Source organism: Thermobia domestica, chromosome 12 (genome assembly GCF_964235325.1).
Source record: "Thermobia domestica chromosome 12, izTheDome1.hap1.1, whole genome shotgun sequence".
Taxonomy (NCBI): domain Eukaryota; kingdom Metazoa; phylum Arthropoda; class Insecta; order Zygentoma; family Lepismatidae; genus Thermobia; species Thermobia domestica.
This window is the reverse complement of record NC_137465.1, coordinates 229,875,960-229,896,912: the sequence shown is the minus strand read 5'-3', so window position 1 is coordinate 229,896,912 and position 20,953 is coordinate 229,875,960. Positions and strand designations below refer to the sequence as shown.

Below are 20,953 nucleotides of genomic sequence, written 5' to 3'. Positions count from 1 at the left end.
CCATGTTATTTATATGGGACGTCTTCTATACTCCAAAATGTTTAGGCACTTTCGGCAGGATTAGAATGATGAAATTTGGCATGATTGTAGCCTTCCGGGACTAACAGGAAAATTGCCAAAAGTCGGTCACAATTTATTAGGATCACGGTAAGTGGACCTTATAAGATTATAATGTTAATATACACGTCCTTACGTCCACACGATAACTCTTCAAAGAAAGCGAACAGTTGGATTCTGGATTTCGCAGTAGGAGCCAGAGCGATTATATCAGTTGGATTTGTTAATTGAATCAATCCATTAACATCTCATGAAAAACGCTGAATTTAATCTACTGTGTTTTTAAAATGTATGACATTCCCTAACATCTATGCAACCTGTACAACATCAAAGCTTTGTTGGTTGCAATGGAAAAAGGATACGTAGCTTTTCTTACTGCTGAAAGCTCATTAAATTTTTGTTTTGGGGTGATCTCTAGTGTGACTACTAGAGTTTATTTGTTTATTAAATGGATTTATTAAATTATACTCGTACAAAATCTATTGTGATGAATATGCTTGTTATTTTGAGCTCTCTAATATTTGAAAAATGGTATATTGGTTTCCAACAACTTATCAAAACTGCCGGGACGGTTGGATAATATACATATTTTCCAAATGTTGTTGAATTGAGAGAAGAAACGTGGAGAATGATCAGTTACAAATATCCTACGTAAATCTCGTAGGTTTACCAAATGGAGAATTTTAAAATCTGAGAAATTTTAAAATCTGAGATGGATGCTGTAAAATCATATTTTGATGAAAATTCAATTAGTAGGTCAGGGTGCGAAATCGTTTGAAAATGGTGGGGGGGGGAAGAAGTTCAGTGATCCACATTAATGCCTCACTGTGCTTCACAAATAAAGTGGGGTACCCAAAAAGTTGAAATATTCAATTATTATTATTATTATTATTATTATTATTATTATTATTATTATTATTATTATTATTATTATTATTAATAATAATAATAATAATAATAATAATAATAATAATAAATGTTCAAGTTAGTCGTCATTGTTATTTAAAATAATTTAATAATGTTATTTATTCATTTAACCTAATTAGTACACTTATCTACTGCATTTAATATACAATTCGGTGTGTATGGTCCAGGGTTAGATTCCCGTGGGAGCACAGTCGCCTTGTGTTTACCATTATATGGAGGACTGCATTCACGAAAATAGCGGTATGAGATCTAGAAGTCAGAAATAATGGCGCCTGAGATCCGATGCGCTAATCAAGCATTAGACCTACGAAGTTGTTGCGCTCCACCTGGCTAGTCATAGATCTCCATAAGCTGTAGAGTCAGAGTATACTTTTTATAATTATTAATTATGAAATTCCCGTTTCTTCGCTAAGTATTTGTTTCTTCGTAGACATGAAATGTGTACGTTACGATGGTTTTAATTTGCCTTAAAATGGAGGTCCGCGTTTAATAGGGCTATAGCCTTGATGGCAGAAAGTAGCAAACTAACATTTCCTTTCCAGTGATTTATAACACAACTAAAAAGGTGCTCGCGAATCCCTTTTAGTTGGTTGGTTGGAGTTACGTCCTTTCCAGCACCGAGGTTATATAAGACATCAACCCGCAGTTTCACGAATTACTTGTACACAAAACAGGCACTAAATATTCCCATATTTTATTTTGATTTCGTTTTTTTCTCTCACACTTCCTGTCTCGAATGTAAATTGAGGGGCCACGGTGGCTCACTGGTACAACGTTCACCTCTGTTGCGTGGAGTCCCGGGTTCGATACCAGCTCCCGCCAAGTGAACTTGGTGGTGGATAAACACAGTGTGCGTAGGTTTCCTCGGGGTTCTCTCGTTTCCTCCCACTTCATTTCACCATTTCTTTCATTTCTCATCATCACCGTCTCCTTTAGTGTAGCCGGCATATTCGTGGGACGTAAAACTCAAAGATCTCGAATGTAAATTGAGTAGTAGTTCTGAAACCACTTTAAACATTAGGTGCTGTCCCATTCAGCTTGGGTGCTGGAGAGGGACACTAAACACAAATGAGTCCAAACCAATAACACACTGTATTACTGAAATATAAGTCGTTCTGTAATAGTTTTTAATGAATCTATTGTGAATATGCTAGTTATTGGCATATGTTTTGAGAGAGGAGAGACGCTCTAGTACACAATAAGGAAAGCATTGTGCTATGGTACGGCTGTTTCTGTTATGTACTGTTTCACTATATAATATTAAAATAAACATTCATAATTTGATTTCAGTTTTGGGTCTTTGCTTAAATTAGGGTCTATATTTGTTGTTCTCTTTTCTGTGAGCAAGCGCTCAAGTACAGATAAATTTGACACTACAACCCTGTTTATTGGGAATAAAGTATGTTATTGTGGCCTGTGTCCACTCTGCCTTTTGATCAATGTCAATTAAAACATGATTTCGAGAGAGCATGAACGGGAGTTGAGCAGATAATTTCAAAAGGAGGATCGGGGATTTGACCAGATAATTTCAAATTCACAATATTTCAAAAGGAGAAAAGGGGATATTATAGCTCAAATACAGTAACCATTTTACAGCAAAACCAGAACAATGTGACATAGCAAGCGAGAATGTCGTCCTTGAACTCCGATTAAACATTATAGTAATAGAATAGTAAGCACTGTAATAATAAATAGAATAAATAGTAACTGGTTTAGCAAAACAAAGAAAAAAGTTCTATAATAGACGCAAATGTCAAAAAATTTGGTATACGTTTTAGTCTATTTTGAAAAATAGATTGACTAATATACCGTATCTTAATAATAAATATGTACAGTACATACTAACAATAAAAACGGAAAATTACTCTTAATTAGCTCTGTAGAAAGGATGCAGAATCAAAGCAAAAATGAGGCTAGAAATCTTAAACTGCAACATGAAACAACAACAAAATTTGATACTTATACTAGATATACGTGTATAATAGCTTTCTACAATATTTCACGGTTTGGAACATGCGAAAAACTGCATATCAATGTTTCGCACTGGATGTGAGCGCACAGCCACTGAGTCACCGTGCCCTCTATACTATATTAGTAATTTTGCAACTGTTTGTTCATCTCAAGGAAACAAATGTACAAAAAACAGGGAAAAAGAAATGTGTCAATAAGAAAACTGTCAGCCTCAACCATCCTCATCGACTCTCCTCCGACCGGTCATCGACATCGGACAAACATTGTACATGAAGAGAGCTAATGAACTTTTATTTTCTTTTGGATAACTCCAAGTCTACGCCAGAGGATAAAGGTCTTCATATCGTTACAACTAAAATACTTTTTTTTTTTTTGAGCTGGCATGCATTTAAAATTGTTTGAAAATTTTCATTATACTTATATTTTCATATTAAGGTGTCCCCCCTACAGATTTTGGTGGGAGGGAAATGCAAGCATAAAATTTTTAGTGGGGGGAAATTCCCCCATCCCCCTAGGATTTCGGACCCTGTAGTAGGTGCAAGGTTTAAGGAGATGTTGCAAATTATATCTATAGTTTAATATGGAAGAAATAAAATATTCCTTGTCCTCTTAATTTAAAATGCTGAACGTTTTGCCATTTTGGGTAATGATTCCCAACCTTCTAAATTGACAATAGTCTTTACAGAACGTCAAAGACATCGTTATATGTTTTATTAATAATAATATAAACTATAAGAGCGTAAGATTGTAAGTTTCTCCAGGATACTGGTTCTATATAGTGTTGAGCATTGTTGCTGCTACTGGAGTCGTTGACCGTTGCAATCTATCTCAAACCTGCTTTTAACTAATTATTATTAAAGGATTCATAAATTTACTCTGTGTTACTAAAACAAATAACACTGCTCGACAAAATAAAACTTTTTGGAAGCTGTTTTTGATTTGACACCTGATTTTATATAATTTGAGATTGCTAATTACGAAAATGAAATTAGTTTCCCCCCATCACATCAGGTTTTTTCACAAATCGAAAAACATGATTGCGTAAATTGTGCTATTTACACAGCAACGCTGCTAATATAGAGTAACATTATGACTATATATTTCTAACTAAGGAACATTATTTTGCGTCAGAACTAATCTGAACATCGATATTCTGAATAATTAAGGTCATCAATGGCGTAACTAGGGGGCAAACTGGGCTTGTGCTTCGGGCGCCGGATTGGGAGGGCCCAAATTAGGCAAATATTTGGGGGAGTTTTGGTTTAGTTGGTCAGGGGAGCGATAAGGCACGTTCTTGCCCCAGGCAACAACTAGCGTATTTAAGTCGCTGAAGGTCATTGATAAACAACTGACCTCATTTTTGTCTCTGCCTTTTCTCTTGGAAATTCCTAAAACTAGACTTCCTTTTGTGAGTAGTTCGTGAATCTTCACGTATCAACGTCCAACAATAATCCGCCAACATTGTTGTTCTCCGACGTCCCTGATAGTGGAATTCAATTGCTTTGATGTCTTAGTGAAATCTTTCATAATGTTCTTCACTTTAATCACCGAAGTTAGAAGGAAAGCTGTCTAAATGTGAATACAGAAAATAAATCTTAAGACTCATTTTGTACCTAATGTTTTAAACTTCTGGAGCATATTAGACACAATATACTTGTAATTTTCGTCTCTGCTGTTCCCGAGAAAATTATGACACGTCCCTGAATGCAGTCTGACTGATCTGAGACTTTCTGATCTGAGGACCAATGAATATTCCTTCTTTTAACTTAGGACTTGAAAGTTCTGGGGATTTTGTCACTAGACACTGGAAGCACTGCCCATCTTTATTCAGACCTTTGACAAATTGTTTCATTAGGCACAGTTTAATATGCAAGGTGGTAATATGACTTTTGAAGGGTCTGCGAGGCAGATGTTTTTCACATTTTTACTACCTATATTGCGGCTTTCCCTGACAGGTCAATCAATTTGAGTCCAGTGTTTATCACGTTCTCTGCTGTTTCATTCGCAAAATGTGGCATGGATATTTGGTGTACCCTTACTGCTGTCCAAGAAGCATACATATCATCTTCATATCGCCGCATAATAACCACTTATGATCCTCGTATTTTTTTGTTTTTAAAATTATTTCCATAGATTCGTAAGTCTCTTTTAAATGCAGAGAATGAATAATGGGTATACCCTATACAGAGAGTTGTTGATTGCTGTTGTGAAGAAGCAGACCATTCAAACTTCTCTTGTTGGAATCAATGAAAAGCCTTCATTCCTCTGCATTATAGTTCTCGCAATCACAACTTACACAGCGCTGTTATTGCGTTCCCAACGGGTAACGCGTTGTGATATCGTTCAGTGCTACCAGATACAATACATATTTTTTCAATGTTAGCAGAAGAAGTAACTGCACGTCTTTTATTACAAATTCAAAGATAATCGGAAGGCTATGGCATCGAAAGTATCTTTTTATATTTGTAATTATAATCAGTACTTCTTCCGAAATATACATTTATACGGTTATTTTCCTCTCCCCCTCCCCTCTAATTTAAGAAAACTGTACGTGATAGGGCAAAACTAACTACATTTTTTGATTTCTCAGGTCAAAAACATTACGAAAACCTTAATAGTTTCCAAACAGCAAAATCATTGTAGAGCAGTGTAATAGTAATAAAAATGCTTTTTTAAAAAATACTTTCTTTAAGAAATAAATCGTATTAAACATAAAAATAATTATCCTTTAATGTAAACAAGTTTTAAAAAAAATCTGTTTGTGGATGACTAAAAGAGAACATAGCGAGTGTTCTTCTGTAAAACCACTTCAAAAACGAAATCTTTCAGTTTAACGTCCCACGTTTATGGCCTTGAGCTAAAGGAGATGGATAAGGAGTCGTCCACATATTACGTAACGCGGCAAAGGGGGGAAGGGTTCAGTCTTGCGTTACGGAGTGTGACAAGGTTGGAGGAAGGAGTTTAGGTCTTCGTGACGTAACGCATGTTTTTCGCTCAGGTCTGTATGTAATCAGTAATAATTGCATTCAGTTCTTCTCTTCTTTTTTTTGTAAATAAATATTTGTATTGTCTTCGGAAATTGCAAACATGTAACCTATATAAATTGAATAATGCAGAAGGGATTCAAAGACGCTACTAGACACCAACATGACTACTGACGAACCTGCGTGTGTTACAAGACAATAAAACTCCGTTTCCTGGCTATTGCAGCATTGTATTTATGGCAGACACTTTTCTGGAGTTAGTTATTAATGATCATAACCAGTGCTTGAAAATGCCCTTGTGTTCCCATTCTATAGTTAAAACTTTTGAATTGAATTATTACCCAATCTACTCTTCTAAGAGGTTTCGCATGTGAAACAGACGAATGACTGCGACGGAACGATCTAAGACTTGCAATGCAAAATAAGATTAAAAAACTAATTCGCCTTATATTCATCTCGTACTCAATTTTTTAACTTTTCAATTTGAATATTTCTGAAGAAATCGAGTTTATTTGTATTCTGGGACTGATTTAGGACAAGAAGAATTTGAAAAGGGGGTAAATTAAAGTCCAAAATCAAATAAGATGAGCTTGTTCACGAACTAATCTCCCAGCTCCTTCACGTACATGTATGCAGACACTTCGAATTTTCTTATACTTTAATATGTTGGCAAAAAAAAAAAAAAAAAAAAAATCTACAAATATATTCAAAATACAAGCATTTTGTAATAAAAAGTTCTACCATCAAAAATAGTTTTTTATTGTAATAACTCCCAAAATAAGCAAAATTGGTGAAAAAAGAAAAAAATGAAATGAAATCTTTAAATTTTACGTTCCACGATTATGTCGGTTAGGCTAAAGGAAATGGTGATAATGAGAGATGAGTGAAATGATGGAATGAAGAAAGTGGGAGGAAACGGGAGAACCCCGAGAACGGTGTTTGTCCACCACAAAGTCCACACGGCGCGATGTGGGATCGAGCCAGGAACCCCAAGCACCGGAAGTGATGGTGAAAAAAGAGTTAAGTAACAAAGGGAAGAGAGGTTCTTCCTTGCGTTACGAAGTGTGACAATGGGGAGTGAGGGGTAAAATAGGTCATAAATAGCGTTACGTAATATGTGTGCGGACCCTAAGGCAAGTGAATAGTTATGGAAAAATTGGTGGAATGAGAATGTGGAGAAAACAAGATTGCCCCTAGAAAACCCAAACCCAATAACACGATGCTGTCCACTACAAACTTACTTGGGCGGGATCGAACCAGGGACCCCTTCATGAGAAGCACACGCAATACCATTGAGCCACTGTGCCCCCCCCCAGTGGCGTAACTAAAGGCTTGGAGGTCCTCAAGCAGATAATGTGGAGTGGGACCCCCTTCTCTACGTTCCACATCACCATTTGGAGCCCCCTGATGGCTTGAGGCTCCCATCTGCGGGGCCCTTATTTACGCTCCTGGTGCCCCCGAAAAATTCTTCAATCCTAAGTAATATTATAATGTTACTCTTATAACGTAATATTATTTCTTATTGCTGATATGAATTAAGGTATCTATATACAGTGTGTTTGAAAAATAGCTCCCTAGTTTTAAATTGTCCTAGAATCTGTACAAAGTGACATACACTATTCTAGTTTGTGGTGTTTGATTAATCAACTCTCCAAGTTTGGCTTCCCTGCAGTTGGCAGGTCTGCTTGACCCTTGAGACGGCACCAGTGCTGTTTTTTTCCTTCTGTTTCCTCAGCTCAGTCCAGGCAGGCGTGCAGTGCAGAGCAACTCAGAAAAATGTGTACTCCGCAACAGAAAGCGCAGTGTGTTATTTGGCTTGTGAAAACTGAGTCAGTTATAACAGAGCAACGTAATTTTAGACGTCAGTATGGTGGTGAACCACCTACAGCAAAAAATATCCGCCATTGGCTAAAGTCTTTCAAGGAAACCGGTAGTGTTTTAAAAGCAAAATCACCAGGTAGACCGAGAACGTCTGAAGATATTGTTCAACAGATCCGTGTTTCTTGTGTTCGGAGCCCGAAGAAGTCATTGGCCAGACGTAGTCTACAATTAGGAATGCCTAAAGGTACTTTATATGAAGTTGTGCGTAAAAGACTTAAGTTACGCGGCTATAAACTGCAACTGTTACATGAAATTAAACCTACTGATAAAATCGAAAGGTATGAGTTTGTTGCTGACTTTCTACACAGAATTGATGATGATGTTATTTTTTAAAAAAAAAAAATATATTCTTTTCTGATTAGCCTACATTTTATGTCAGTGGAACAGTTAATCATTATAACTGCAGAATTTGGGGGCAGAGCATCCACATGAATTTATTCAGCATCAACGTGACTCTCCCAAACTTAATGTCTGGTGTGGTTTGATGGAAGATCGTGTGATTGGTCCTTTCATTTTTGTAGAAAAAACAATAAACAAGGACGTTTACTATGACATGCTGACAGAGTACGTCTTTCCCCAAATGGACGACATTGAGGCGGAAAAGGGGCTTGTGTTTTGCCAACAAGATGGCGAACCACCTCATTACAGTAACCATGTGCGTGCAGCTCTTGACACTCGCTTTCCAGGAAGGTGGATAGGCAGGGCTGGCCCAATACCTTGTCCACCACGAAACCCAGACTTAACCCTACTGGAGTTTTTCTTTTGGGACCACATAAAAAATGTGTACAGTGAAGAGATCAGAGACAAGAATCATTTACGGGAAAGAGTCGTCGTGGCGGTTGGGATAGTTACACCTGAAATGTTGGTGTATACGTGGCGAGAAGTGGAATATCGTCTCGACGTGTGCAAGGCCATAAATGGATCCCACGTTGAAGTCTACCAACATTAAACAATACTTGAAGGAATTCTCTTTCATGATATGTACTCATTGATATAAGTTTTCATTCATTTCCCAATTAAATTTATACTTAAAGCTAGGGAGTTCTTTTTCAAACACACTGTATTTCAATGCTACGTTTATATGTTTGTCCGCACGCCTTTCGTCAATGAGATCTCGAAAACCTCAAGCGCTAGAAACGTTCCGTTTTCACTGGTTCATTCGAAATTTTGTGCAGATTGTTCAGTTTTAACTCAATTTAGAAAAAAAAAGTGTCGTTATTGTTCTATTCAGTAGTTTAGTGTCAGTTTTTTGCCCATAAGATTTACATTGTTGCAGGCAGAAACTATGGTATTAGGCAACCAGTAGAGAAGTTACGCATGGCGGGTTGACGGACATTGCAGGCGCTTTGCTCAAATCTGAATGGCAAAGCCTATTGTATGAAGTCACCTCAAAGGCCTCAAGAGACGCAATAGGCGTACTTGGACGGATATGGATTTATTAGAGAAAAAATCCACCTGATATCGTGTTACTTCTACAAATTTGCTACAAACTCACTCCAACATCTATACATATCAATTCACTTCCTTTGTGACTCTCCTATCCTTTACTTCCCGGCGGGAGCTCATGTGGTTCGGATTCCATGTTAATCAGTATGTCCACGTCTCATATGGCCTCGCTGCTGTACGGGACGTTAAACTCAAAATCAACTCAACTCCTATCCGTGTGAGTAAGAAGACATGCACAGTGGGAAGGGGATTCGTGGTCATAACAGAACGGTGCGCTGAATAGACAGCGCAGATTCAGCTATTATTTACATATATTACATGAGAATTAACTTTGTAAATTGATTGTATATGAGAGTGATACATGCTTTTCCTTTTTAATTATGTATAAATAGAAACCTTTTTTTTTAAAAAAAAAAAAAAGAAAAATCATTTTCTTGAACACAAAATTATTGTTTTCATTTTAGTGTTATTTGCTTTCTAAAAAATGTTTTTAAAAGTATTTTTTAAAATTATTTTATTATCTACTTTCTTAAAGTCATAATTAAATACATTTTGTATCATTGTACAATTTTGTTTATTTTTCATATACACTTGTCGAATAGTCTACCTGACGAAGAAAATGAAATAAAATCTTTCAGTTTAAGGTCCCACGTTTATGACCTTTAGGCTAAAGGGAGACGATGATTGAAGCGAGTGAATGATGATGGAAGAATTAGTGGGATGAGAAAGCGGGAGGAAATAGGAGTACCCAAGAAAACCCGTGGACAAGATAATGTCCACCACAAAACTTACTTGGCCGGGGATAGAACCAGGGACCCTATACACCAGAGGTAAGCGTTCTATTACTGAGTCACGGTGCCCCCTAACTGAAGAAAAGATTTAAGAGCTACCTTTAGTTAATAAAAATGTAAATGTATGAAAGAAGCAATCGAAGATGGCATTGTCACCTGATTTATGTTCTTGTGCAGAATTTCTTCATATATCACATCAGAAAATGGATTAAATTAAGGTTACAAGGTGTGAAGACAACATGGTTGAACCAGGATCTCGTAAAGTTAAAGAAAAGCATGTTATGAAAAGGTCAGTTATGATAACTAAAATCATTAACAAATAAGGATCGATTTTGATATTAGTATTCTGTCTGAAAAAAATGAAATGAAATCTTTAAGTTTAACGTCCCACGGTTATGCCGGTTAGGCTAAAGGAGACGGTGATGATGAGAGATGAGTGAAATGGTGGAATGAAGACAGTGGGGAGAAACGGGAGAACCCCGAGAAAACTCACGAGCACGGTGTTTGTCCACCACAAAGTCCACACGGCGCGATATTCTAAGTCTGGTCCTGTATCAGGTTCTCTTCTAGAAAATTTTATTCAGAGGGACAGAATCAAAATATGAGAGACTGCACTGGAATACTACATATTCTATAGTATTTTGAAATCGGGATATAGGGGACGCGGTAGAGCGTTCACCTCCGGTGCTTGGGGTCCCTGGTTCGATCCCAGCTCACACCATGTGGACTTTGTGGTGGACAAAAACCGTGCTCGTGGGTTTCTCGGGGTTCTCCCGTTTCCTCCTACTTTCTTCTTCATTCCACCATTTCACTCATCTCTCATTATCACCGTCTCCTTTAGCCTAACCGGCATAAACGTGGAACGTAAAACTTAAAGATTTCATTTCATTTCATATATATACCGGCACGCATCTTTATAAAATTTTCCATAAACCTTACTGTTCTCATGCGACGAACGGCTATTGGGCTATTAAAATTGACTAAATATACAGTATTTGTAACTCGTTTTTCCGGGAGTCTGATATTTAACAAATAGGAGAGTAAGACAGATTAATTACAAGAGCCATAACAAAGCATAATCACCAACACATAAACGACATATAAAGTAGACGCAGACACTTACCGACAACCGTTAGTAAGACATTGTCCAGAAATAAAGACGCATACACGATGCATATAAGGATTCTCTTCGAGCGTTGAATTGTGTGTGTTTGATGCTCACTTTTAACAGATTCGAAGTTTTCTTGAAGATTTCCTGTCTTCTTGGACTCGACGCTGTGTGTCCCAGAAGTTTCAGCACTCATATTTATTTTCCTACTTTTTTTATTTTTAAAAAATTAATTCCCCGAAAAATAATTAACGATTAAGAGCATTTATTTTTATATAATTTAACAGATCGATCCACCTTTTTGTTGAATATACATTTTCCTTTTTTTTTAAAAAAAAAAAAAAGTGTGGATTACTTTCGATACTACAGCAATGAATTTGAATGAAAAAATATATATAAGGACTTAGTTGGGTAGTATCACAAAGTACAAAATGTTGTGCTTGACTTCGGTTAGACTAAGCGCATTAAATCACATTTCCCGCTTTCAAAAATATTGGCGCTGACTGTTCTTGGAACTTCTTTACGTTGGAAACAACCTACTTTCTTGAAATACAAGTCACGTATGGCTATACGAGATAGAAGTATCTTTTCAGTACACGTCAAGAGATGGTAGAGAATATGTGTATGTGGATATATATATGTGTGTGTGTGTAAAAAGCCGGTTGTCATGGAGATTTTAGTCTCGAGGTTAGGAAGTTCCAGAGTTTTTACGTAACAAATCTTGCCGGCTTACGAGGGCGCATGCGTGTGAATCAGGAGCAACAGGTGCACAATTGGTTTCCGAATAAAACCGGTTCATTGATTGTGATGGGAGCGAAACAGACTAATTGGATTTTCATCTAACCGGATCTATCTGATCGGAAATAGCATACATTGACTGGATACTCTATTACCATTTCTTCTGCTTTTATCTGCTATACCTCCATAAATACAGCACGCTTTTATTGTACATATATCTGTATTCAAAAACTTACTCTTTTATCATAATGACTCAGAAGAGACGGTTTCTCCTTCTGTAAAGGAAAGTTAAACTACAGTATATTAGCAACCATATTCATAATCAACAGGCATTCTTGCAGAAAATTTTGTCTAAGAAGGACAAAATGAAAATGTAAAGGGGCTTGGCAACTATTAATTAAAGGAAAGACTGACATGAAATACTAATTTATCTTAACTTCGAAGGGAGAAGGGCTTTTAGCGGCTTACCCAATTTCAAGCGGCTTCACAGATAATTCTCCCTAAAGAAAACTGTTGTCGTAGCTTTTGCACTACTCAAGGACACAACATTATTCACAGAAGAATGAATAGTTATATTTTCTAATACATAATGCTAATCTTTACTGCATTTAATTCTTACGCTTTTAATAGGAACCTAGAATTACGGTTTGAAGCTAAACTACTGCAAGGAAACAACAGTTTATTACACATTAGAACTTTCAGGGGCCGCGGTGGTTCAGTGGTAGAGCGTTCACCTGTGATGCTAGGGGTCCCGGGTTCGATCCCAGCCCTCACCAAATGAACCTTGTGGTGGACAAATACCGTGTGCGTGGGTTTTCTCGGGTTTCCTCCCATTCCACAATTTCATTCATCTCTGATCATCAGCGTCTCCTTTAGCCTAGCCGGCATAACTGTGGGACGTAAAACTCAAAGATTTCATTTCATTTTTATTTTAGAACTTTGAAAATAGCAAAATTACCCACTATGGTTCCGTCAATCTTTTTCATATCACTTAAGAACAGTAACTATGGTGGATACGCAAATTATCAGGATATTTTTTATAGGAATGTGAAAGGACAATGGTACTAGGATACATGGTAAAAAATAAACACCTGAAAGACTTAAATAAATGTTTACTTTTGATTGGCTAAAACTGGGAAACATGAAGAAACCCTTATCTCTGATTGATTGAACGGATGTCCATGGTATTTAAAGAGGAATTCTAAAACTATTTTTAAATTTGGTTTTGTTAAGTTTTCCAATAACTAATTGGAAAGATGGCGTTTTCACTGATCGATTGCTAATTTTGCGAAGATTATCCAGTTCTAATTGAATATTTAAAAAACATGGCCATTATTTCTTTATTATATTTTTACGGGTACACTGGAAGTGTTCAAATTTTAAAAAAACTAAAGCATCATATCCTATGCATTATACATTCCAACACAACATAATTACATACAGGCGTTGCATATCTCTCAGGCGTTTGTTTCATGGCCAAATTATAATAAAAAACGAAGGATAACCATTTCTTCAGTCTAAGATGAATCTTTATTGTTTGGAGTGTTTTTCCCAATGAACACCATATATCACTGACATTAGGCCCCTATACTTAATTGTGTGTGTAATGTATTTGCTTATTACATACTGCATGTAAGAATAAAGTAAACACTGGTCGTACATGAATTAGAAACTCCAACCGGAAGTAGGCTCAAATCTTGCAAACGGTGCAAGATATTGAAAAAAAATCGAAAAAGTCTCCCCTTTATGATATCCCTTGCAAATTTTTATCAAGACGTCCTTCACTTGTGTCTGTAAAGGGATATGTGCAGATGTTGTGAAGAATGACAAGGAGATTCATGCTCATATGTGAATGATGCGCTGTGTAGAGAGCGCAGGTTGAGCTAGTCTATATAATAAAATGCTAGCTTTAAATGTTTGTCTCCAATCTTTTCGACAGTGAGATCTCGAAAATCACAAATGCTAGAAACGTGTCGTTCTCATTGGTCGATTCCAAATTTTGTGTAGACTGTTCAGTTCTAATTGAATATTTAAAAAAAACTTGGCCGTTATATTTTATTACATTTTTAGAGGTACACTGGAAGTGTTGAATTTTTAAAAAGGTAAAGCATCATATCCTTCGAGTTATACATGCCAACACACCATAGTTGTATACAGGGATTGTATATCTCTCAGGCGTTTGTTTCATGGTCAAATGATAATGAAAAACGAAGGATAACCATTTCTCCAGTTTAAGATGAATCTTTATTTTTTGTAGTGTTTTGCCCAAAGAACACCATATGTCACTGACATTATAATTAATTGTGTATGTAATGTATTTGCTTATTATATACTGTGAGCAAAAAGAGAGAAAACACTGATCATACATGAATTAGACACTCCAAGCGGAAGTAGGCTCAATCCTGCAAATGATGCGAGATATTGAAAAAAATAATCAAAACAATCTCCCCTTTGTGGTACCCTTTGCCAATTTTTTATCAAGACGTCTTTCACTTGTGTCTGTAAAGGGACATGTACAGATGTTGTGAGGAATGACATGGAGATTCATGCTCATAATTATGTGAGTGATGTGCTGTGTAGAGAGCGCAGGTTCAGCTAGTAATACCTAAAATATAGATTTTTATCTAAAATAAATATTTAAAGTATATATACTATTTTTTATTATGGTATGTCGTTTTGTTTAAGTTGTAGATGAGGGAAAGCAATTTCAACTTTTTTCGACTTCGTTATTATTATTTTTTTTTTTTTTTCTGTTTCGTTGTTTTTGTTCAAGATTCAGATAGAGCCAAGTAGATTTTCAGCCTTAGACTGGGACTTATGACTTTCGGGAAATAGCCACGAGTAGAATATTATTACGGGCAAAAGCCACGACAGGCAAACGCAACGCAACGAGTCTGAGAAACACTAAAAACCATTACTTAAATGCGTTATACGGATTGATTTTGTGTGGTTTCAGTTGTCAGTAGAGTCATAGATAGTGTCTATTGCGTGAGCGCCTGACAATTACTGACAATTAATCTGAATCATTTGAGGAGTGTTTTTCTCAAAGCTTGTTAAATACATAGACATAATTTTCTCAGAAAACGCGATTTTAAACGCGTATTGTATTAAAACATTACAGCTATAAGTATGAAATTTTATTCTTGTAAGCACTAATTTGATTATGTGTTTGACGTTTTAAAATTTAAATTTCTGCCTTGATATAATTAAAGGCTAGAAACTGTTGTTATTTTCAAAAGACTATTATGGAATTTTCAGAAGCACTCCTCAATTAGGTAGAAAATGACATTAATTCTTGTAAAGTGTGCAAATGTATAACAAAGGAACTAAAGGTTAAATAAACCAAATTCGTAAATAACGAATAAACACAATTATTTAAATCCAAATTAAACTACTCTCTGGACAAAGCAATATTGTAAAAATTGTTAACGTGTAACAGTTTCACCAGTTATCCACTTGGTTTCATCAGACACTATAAATACACAGGTACGGAAAAGGAAGCAAAAGATTATTAGAGGCAATAACGGAGAAGCGAAGAAAGAGGGGAGAAGAAGACGAAAAAATTCTGAAAAAAAAGGAGTAATTTTAAGATCCAGTGCAGCAAGTGCGATATGTGCTATATTAGAGAAACGGGAAAGAGATTAAAAAAGTGAATAAAACAACAAAGCAGGCCCGTATCCAAGGGGAGGTCTAGGGGACCCGGGCCCCCATAAATTTTTACTAGACCCCTAAAATTTTCACGGTAGGTTTGCAAATGAACTACGGTATAATATGGTGATGAACTATAATGTGGTTGGATCGCCCCGGCCCCCTAACTTCTACCGGGCCCTCCTACATTTTTGGGCTGACTACCGGCCTTCAACAAAGGACGACAATAGGTTGAAGAAAGACAGAAATGCAATCTACAAACACATAAGAAACACAGCACATTCAATTAATTGGAGTGAAATGAAAATGCTGGGCCAAGAAGAGAGAAGGTTAGTGTGAGAAAATGGAAAGAAGCGAGAATCATTGAATTAGAAGGTCATAGGATGATGAATTGCAATTCAGGACTTAAAATTGATCAACAGTGGAATAAATTGTTAAGAAGCCTTAAAGGTTATTGTTGTACAGGTTATTGTTGTAAAAATTTTAGTTTATTTATTTTCTACTATTTATTTACTATTCACATTTAAGACAGAAAATATTTGTAAGGTTATATTGTAAATTAGATATGTATGTACAGTGGCGGATCCAGGATATCATCAAGGGAGGGGCTAAACCATAATTTGCCGTTTTATCCAGTGTAAAGCAGAATTGAAGCCCATTTTATCCAGTGTAAACCTGAGCGTCAAGGGGGGGGGGCTATAGCCCCGTAGCCCCCCTTAGATCCGCCCTTGTATGTATATGGTGTCAACAGGAAGGGAGGGAGGGAATTAACAAATTTTGTTTCTGTTTTATATTCTGGTTTTGTGATTGAAGGGGATTGGCTGAACTAGCCTATGGTAGCCAGTCAACATTCAGGAATTGTTTCGCTGTCTCTTACATGTATAATCCGTCATTACCTGTGTATTTATAGTGTCTGATGAAGCCAAGTGGGTAGTTGGTGAAACTCTTACACATTAATAATTTTTACAATAGGCGCATTGGTTATCTCAGCCGGTAGTTTTATTTGGATTTAAATCAAATAAAGCAAAGTTTGTAGAATGGGAAATATTACAATTACAGTATTTAGTTTTCTTTTCTTTTTAACCACGCGTTCTCCTAAATTGTAAAGAGGGTTAATGAAAAACTGCCGTATTCTTGTATTCTTTGTAGAAAGGATACTTTTACAGGAACATTATGACACATATTCTTTATTATGTTTCTCTTGGTCTTTCTCTCCTGTCATACATAGAGAGCCATGCTCAGCCGTGAATTCTCCTTCATGGGACCGCGGAAAATTTCACAGTCTGCTACTTTTAACTTGAGCGTGGTTAGCTAAAACCTCTAATCTCGCGGAGGCAGCTGCGACTCTCCACTGCTTGCAAGACGCTTGTACTTCGCTGATAAAATTCAGTTTCTGAAGAATGGCGGTGTCGTAAATGATTCATAAGTGAAGTGGAATAGAAAGCGAAAGCCGTATCCAGATACAATATGTGCTTATAGCTATGTGTCACTTGTTGTGAAAGAGTGGAAGGAAAATTCACACTCGACAGAATAAAGCAATGCTCGGATGAGATTGCATCAGATTTTCTTTTCTGCAATTGGAAAGATTTTCTTTTCTGCCAATTATTTGAAATTACATAATTCGATTCTGAGTATCATGTAGATAGCATAAAGCGTGTTTCCTAGTGCTACTGTACGAACATCTTTCTAAATTGGTGCTCATTATATAATGCAAAGTTTGTGCAAAACTCAGATTTGCAACTAAAATAAAAGAGTAGATATGTTTTTAGGTACGTTTACGATTTACTCTCACTGACCTGGTTTCATCGTGTGAATGGATAATGAACTATATATGCTCTCTCCTCCTTGCCTTTGCTACATGAGACCCCGGCTTCGATTCCCGATGTGAAAGCATTAAAATAATTACGCTAGTTCATATACCACTTTAAACTGTAGGTATCATCTCATAAAGCCTGGCTGGTGATAAAGAATGTAAATATATATCAACCAGCCTTAACATTCGTCATAAATGTTTGGCTAAAATATTCGCACCTGGAATACGAAGGCGGGAGTTCAGTGCCAGGATATGTCGTGTAAGCTTTCTACCGAGTTTTGTCCTTGTTCATTTCAGGGCAATTACTTCTGCTTCATTTAGATAATTCTACTTATTAATAGACTTTCAGGTTTTTTGGGAATCGTTTCAGCGTCTCAGGAATAGGTTCCAACTACTCTGCTAACCCTCTATGCAAGCCGGACGTGGTAAGAATTTGAAATTTCCTGTTTCAATCTTTAATCGTCGTTGAGCAAAGAAGCGCTAAGAGATAGGGAGAAGTGGTCTCTTTAAATCGACTCAGTGTCCCAATAACAGGCTCTGTCTTCCACAAATAATCCTCCATTCAAGCCGGAAGTGATAGAAACTAACCACTTATTTCCGGTTTCAACGTTGGTCATCATAGAACATAAAAACAACAGGTAGCAAGAAGTGGCTTTTTGAAATCTATTCTCCGTTCTCAGAGTATATCCCATTTCTAACTCATCGTTCTTGTAAAACCGGAAGCTGTAGAAATTTACTATTACTTCCGGTTTCAATATTGATCTCCATAGAACAAAATAATACGAGATAGAGAAAAATGTATTTTTGACTTGGAATCAGCGTCAAAACAATAAGTTCCGCCTCGATTTTTATCTCTTTATTCACACCGGAAGTGGTGGAAATAGTAGATTTCCGGTTTCAACGTTCAGATTGTAATAACGAAAAAAAGAAAAAAACAGAAAATATATAGCGACAGGCAAGGGCGCCAATCCTAGGGAGGCCGAGGGGGCCCGGGCCCCCCAGTAGTAGGGACCGACGTATGGCGAACTGAGTCAGCAAAAATTCCTCGATTCTGATTGGCTGAGAGAGGTCACGTGACGTTAGGCCCCGCCCACGCGGGAAATTCAAATTTCCAGGTCACGTGGTATGATGACCCGCGGGGAAATCCCTCACTAATTTGTTCCCTTTTACGGGTAAGATGTGTGATTCTGATTGGTTGATAGCTGTCACGTGATTTTAGACCCTGCGATATTTGAAATTCGTTCCCTTTTACGGGTAAGATGAGTGTTTATGATTGGCTGATAGAGGTCACGTGATCTTAGGCCCTGGGATTTTTAAAATTCGTTCCCTTTTATGGGTAAGATGAGTGGTTTGGTACCTTGAATTTGATTGGTTGATAGCGGTCACATGATCTTAGACCCTGGGTTTTGAAATTTGGGTATCCTCTTTGATGAGTGCTTTGGTACCTCGATTCTGATTGGCCGACAGAGGTTACATGATCTTAGACCCGCCACACGGTGAACAGGTCACATGGTATGACGTCATGTTTTACCCTTGCGGGGAAATCCATCACTAATTCGTTTCCTTTTACGGGTAAGATAAGTGCTTTGGTACCTTGATTCTGATTGGATGATAGAGATCACGTGATTTTAGGTCCAAGGATTTTTGAAATTAGGGTGTCCTTTCTGATGTATACTTTGGTATCTCGATTCTGATTGGCCGACAGAGGTCACATGATTTTAGACCCGCCACACAGTGAACAGGTTACATGGGAAAACCCCTCACTTATTTGTTTTATTTTATGTGTAAGATGCGTGTTTTGGTACCTCAATTTTGATTGGTGGATAGAAGTCACATGATCTTAGCCCCCCCCCCCCAGTTCATGAGGGAAATACAGAGCGATATGACGGCGATCCATCCTAGACCGGGATCTTAGAATTTAGTTCCCTTTTTATGGTTATGCGTAAAGTTCCCATGAAGGGTTCAACCTCCTCCTTAAATAACCCTTTTTTGGCATCATGATATTGTACTGAAGTTTACATTAAATATTATCGTTCTCTTTGGCAGATAAGATGATTCTTACCTTGATGGAGATCCTGTCCTTGAATTAGTAGCCTATGTCTCTGGAAGTAACAATGGTGAAAGAGGGTTGTCGCTTGTAGATTTCTTATAACACATTGTTGTGAGTTTAAGCGATTTTTTAAACGCTCAGTAAGCGCTTCATTAATGGAAACAGTGTTGCCAGATTTTTCTTACCTAAACTGCTCCGATTCTTTTCGAAACGGTTCCGCAGAGTACAAGAAATTTTAAACTAAAAAATTTTTCGAACTAAAAAAATTTCAAAACTAAAAAAATTTTAAACAAAAATTTTCAAACAAAAAATTTTGAAACAAAAAAGTTTCAAACAAAAAATTTTCGAACCCAAAAAAAATTTCGAACTAAAAAATTTTGAAACAAAAAAAGTTTCAAACAAAAAAATTTTCGAACCCAAAAAATTTCGAACTAAAAAAAATTGAAACAAAATTTTGTCGAACTAAAACATTTTTTAAAAACAAAAGTTTCGAACTAAAGATGTAAACCACATCTAAAAATTTTCAAATCAAACTTTTTATCGAACTAAACTTTTAAAATTTTCGAACTAGAAATTTAAACCAAGTTTAAGAAAAAATCCTAAGAAATGTTTTTCCAGGAATCGAACTCAGGTCTTTCAAACCAAAGATGTGTATGCTAACCGCTTAAATGAATTCGGTTTTAATCGATCTTGGTGGGTTTCGAACCATGGTCCTTGAAAAGGATACACATATACTTTAAGAAAATAAATCTGACAGTGTAACGCTTCTCAAATCCAACTTTTTATCGAACTAAACTTTTAAAATTTTCGAACTAGAAATTGAAACCAAGTTTTAGAAAAATCCTAAGAAATGTTTCTCCAGGAATCGAACTCAGGTCTTTCAAACCAAAGATGTGTATGCTAACCGCTTAAATGAATTCGGTTTTAATCGATCTTGGTGGGTTTCGAACCATGGTCCTTGAAAAGGATATACATATACTTTAAGAAAATAAATCTGACAGTGTAACACTTCTCAAATCAAACTTTTTATCGAACTAAACTTTTAAAATTTTCGAACTAGAAATTGAAACAAGTTTTAGAAAAATCCTAAGAAATGTTTCTCCAGGAATCGAACTCAGGTCTTTCAAACCAAAGATGTGTATGCTAACCGCTTAGCTATGAATGAATTCGGATTTAATCATGCTTGGAGGGTTTCGAACCATGGTTCTTGAAAAGGATACACTTATACTTTAAGAAAATAAATCTGACAGTGTAACGCTTCCGTTCGTGGATTAAAATAAAATGCTGATAGACTTCTTTGTGTGACGACATAGAAGCACATATGATTGAAAATGCAAACGTCAGCGGATCGCATTACTTTTTGTTTTACTACGAACGTGTCAGCATGATTCATGGAAAAAAAGCAAACATTGACATTCTCGTATGGAATATGAGGAAAATGAAATGTCGTCACAGTTACGACAGGTAGTGACATGATCCTGACAGAAAGCATTTGGGTTCAGAACTGCGATACTATATGATGTAACTATTGAGAAACTT

At 36.5% G+C, this 20,953-nt stretch overlaps 1 protein-coding gene across 1 annotated transcript in view; it reads right to left on the bottom strand.

The window, feature by feature from the left end:
• LOC145667106 (synaptic vesicular amine transporter-like) overlaps nt 1-11,469 on the bottom strand; it is an 86,978-nt gene extending 75,509 nt beyond the window's left edge. Inside the window, exon 1 of the mRNA XM_081734846.1 lies at nt 11,181-11,469. Within this exon, the coding sequence (XP_081590972.1) occupies nt 11,181-11,361 (181 nt within the window). The 5' untranslated portion in view covers nt 11,362-11,469. The remainder of the gene's footprint in view (nt 1-11,180) is intronic.
• Nucleotides 11,470-20,953: the final 9,484 nt, after the last annotated feature.